General features: G+C 36.0%; 1 protein-coding gene across 2 annotated transcripts; it reads right to left on the reverse strand.

The window, feature by feature from the left end:
* Positions 1-266: 266 nt before the first annotated feature.
* LOC111375635 (prostaglandin E synthase 2-like) lies at positions 267-2,832 on the reverse strand. Of its 2 annotated transcripts, XM_022998493.1 has the most exons (4): positions 2,330-2,815; positions 1,123-1,257; positions 874-961; positions 319-439 (listed from the first exon to the last, which is right to left on the reverse strand). In XM_022998493.1, the coding sequence occupies exons 1-4, from the start codon at positions 2,685-2,687 to the stop codon at positions 334-336; spliced, it is 687 nt and encodes a 228-aa protein (XP_022854261.1). In that variant the 5' UTR covers positions 2,688-2,815; the 3' UTR covers positions 319-333. The 2 variants fall into 2 exon arrangements, with proteins under 2 accessions (XP_022854262.1, XP_022854261.1); XM_022998494.1 differs by lacking the exon at positions 874-961 and having other exon boundaries at positions 267-439; positions 2,330-2,832.
* Between the last annotated feature and the right edge of the window lie 44 nt (positions 2,833-2,876).

The following is a 2,876-nucleotide window of genomic DNA, read 5'->3' on the forward strand; positions in this document are numbered from 1 at the left end:
TAAATTTTACTGCAGCTACCAGAAAAAAATAATTAGCCGACTTCGCTTTGGGGTTTAATATTTTATAGCCAAAAAAAATCCCTCTAATCATGTAAAGAGCTAAAACTGGTATGTTACTATCTTACAAGTAGATGGGGTACTAGCAACAACCAAAGAGTTTCTTCTCTTCTTTACGCGAATTACTTCTTTATATACTTCTAGAAAAGTGAATCAGTGTGTGTCTGTCTGTACCCAACCCTCACATCCTTGCAGTAATCGATAGTCTAACACTGCATTTTGAATTATATAGGTAAGAGGAGCTTGCGTGCAGCATTACAAGCTATCGTAATGACATTAAAACGTACCATGACTGGTGATATAGTCGAATGACTCAAGGGCCTCAGAACTACTCCGATATATATTGGGTGACAACATGTGTACCAAATGGTTGTCCACCCACCTGAAATAATGAGTAGACATTACAATCAAGGATGCATGCACCACAGTTATAAGTACATCGTGGAGAGTGAACCCTTAAGATGCAGAAGAAGCAGATCAAACATGAAGTTAAAATTAATAAATACAAAAAACAGGATACAAGATGAAATGTCAAGATACTGTCTATTTCCATTAAATATAACTCGACAGCTAGTTAGGGTGGGGAAGATTGTAGAACATTAAGATAACATCATGACAAAACATAACAATGTCCACTGAGGAACAGTTAATGATAACAGAGATGACAAAAAAATACTAACTGTAATATTATAGCAGAGGGGTTTAGCCAAATGTTTAACGAAGATCAATCTGAACAAAATGGACATCAAGTGACTCTGCAATTAATGAAAAGAAAAAAGTTCGACAATAATATAACAAGAACAAAATAACTCATACCCACGCCACTTCTTCTCTTCATCATCTTCTGTGACAGAATCAGCAGAAACACCAGGATGTATTTTTTGGGTCAATTTATCGATTATAACTACATTCAGAGTGCATGAAGGAAGTCACTAAGTTGTAACTAAAAACCAAAAAGATTAAATAATTTGCTTGACATCATTATCTCTAAAAGTATCTATTTATCAACATCTCTGAGCTTTCAGGAAATAGTAAAAAGACGTTCAACTGTAAACTAATGAAGACCTGAAGAATCCACCATTTGTTCACCATCAACCATCAATATAGGTACTTTCTTGTAATCAGACCATTTGATTTCCTTTTTGCTGATGGGGTTAACCTCCACAACTTTGTAGGGAATATCGTAATAATCCAAGACCGCTGGGGTAATAAAACCAATGTTGAAAAAATAAGTGTCAGCAGTACGCATGATCAAAATCTAGTAGACAGAGATACACAACCATCTAACATATACGATATCCACTCAAAACTTCATGATGCCAGAGAATCAGAGATTAAATATGTGACAAAACACTTTTCCACTTAGAATTTCCGTCCCCTCCTCGAAATGAGGCTCAATGCTTAACGAGCCAAAAAAAAATAAAAAAAAATCACCTAATTAATACTAATGCACCCAACTTCGAGTTCTTAATTGGCAATGAGCATAGATAAACCACTCTGACCACAACTTCATTTATTTCGGGATAAAGCACAAATGAATAGTAAAAACAATAAACAAATAAATAAAAAATAAAAAAACTTGAGGAGAAATTATAGTTTGAGTCTCAACATATGCAAAAAGGCCCCAAACTTTTCTTTTCTCATATCTGAGTCATAAACCTTCTAAATTTGTAGCATACTGGACCTTGTAGCACTTGGGTCAACAGCAGATGGTTTCTATCCACCTGACCGTTAATTTTTAACGCGACTCGCATGACAAGTACATAATACTGAAATCCCCTTTTATCTACGTAGAAAATCCTAATTTTGGGGGGAAAGAAAAGTTTCTTTTCAGTACATTAAGGATTAAAAATAGAAGGTAAATTAAACACTAGCAGTGAAGGTTACAAATGAAATTCCATAGCTATGGCAGTGATTGGGTATTGGGTAGTTTAATCAAGATCACCAGCTATTAGATTGTAAACTTCTAAACTATGCCCTAAAAAATTTCTAAGAAGAATTAAAAAAACTAAAGCCTCACAATCTCAATACCATTCCAGGTGAAATTCCTTCGTGAAAACAAATTTCTCGCTACAATGTTATGCCAATTGAAAACGAACAAATTGAAAATAAATCATTTTTTAAAAGTACAATAGTAGTCTTCATAAAAACAAACATCCTTTAGAATTCTGACGCACTATAATCCAAAATCCAGGTAATTTAAAAAAAAAAAATTACTTCAATGTGCATTTTTTAGCGAAAAATGAATAGCAATAAACTAAAAAAAATCTACCTTTAACCTTGTTACAGAATGGGCAAGCTTCATATTGATAGAGAACAACCTCGGCAGGACGGAATTTCGCAAGCACGGGTTCCTTAGCATGGACCTCTTCCGCCAGGGTCGTAGCCGCAAATGAGAATAACATGGTCCCTGCAATTGCGCGAGCCAGCGCGCCAGCTGACTGGTCGGCGAGCTTGTTAGACAATAAACTAAGTGTCCTCGACGAGAAGTTTAGGCTTTTGGTGCTAAATTGAGCCGTATGGAAGATCCGGGGAAGGTTGTTGTGAGTGTGATTTCCAGCGACCTCCGGCATGGAGGAGACGCCACCCGCGGCGCGGTATAAGGCGGCGATACCAATAGCCCTCCTCATGTTTTCTTGGATCGATCTGAGATCGGATCTTCTGCAAACTCGATCTTTTTGTGGTTTATGTGAGGTTTTAGAATGGTAATTTTATTTTATTTTATTTTTCTAGAAGCCCCTCCTTTTAGATGCATATTTGGTAAGCTTAAAAAGTTAAAATGGTAACAAACACTGATTATGCCTCCATTTGCTATGTAT

Source organism: Olea europaea, unplaced genomic scaffold (genome assembly GCF_002742605.1).
Source record: "Olea europaea var. sylvestris unplaced genomic scaffold, O_europaea_v1 scaffold13937, whole genome shotgun sequence".
Lineage (NCBI taxonomy): Eukaryota > Viridiplantae > Streptophyta > Magnoliopsida > Lamiales > Oleaceae > Olea > Olea europaea.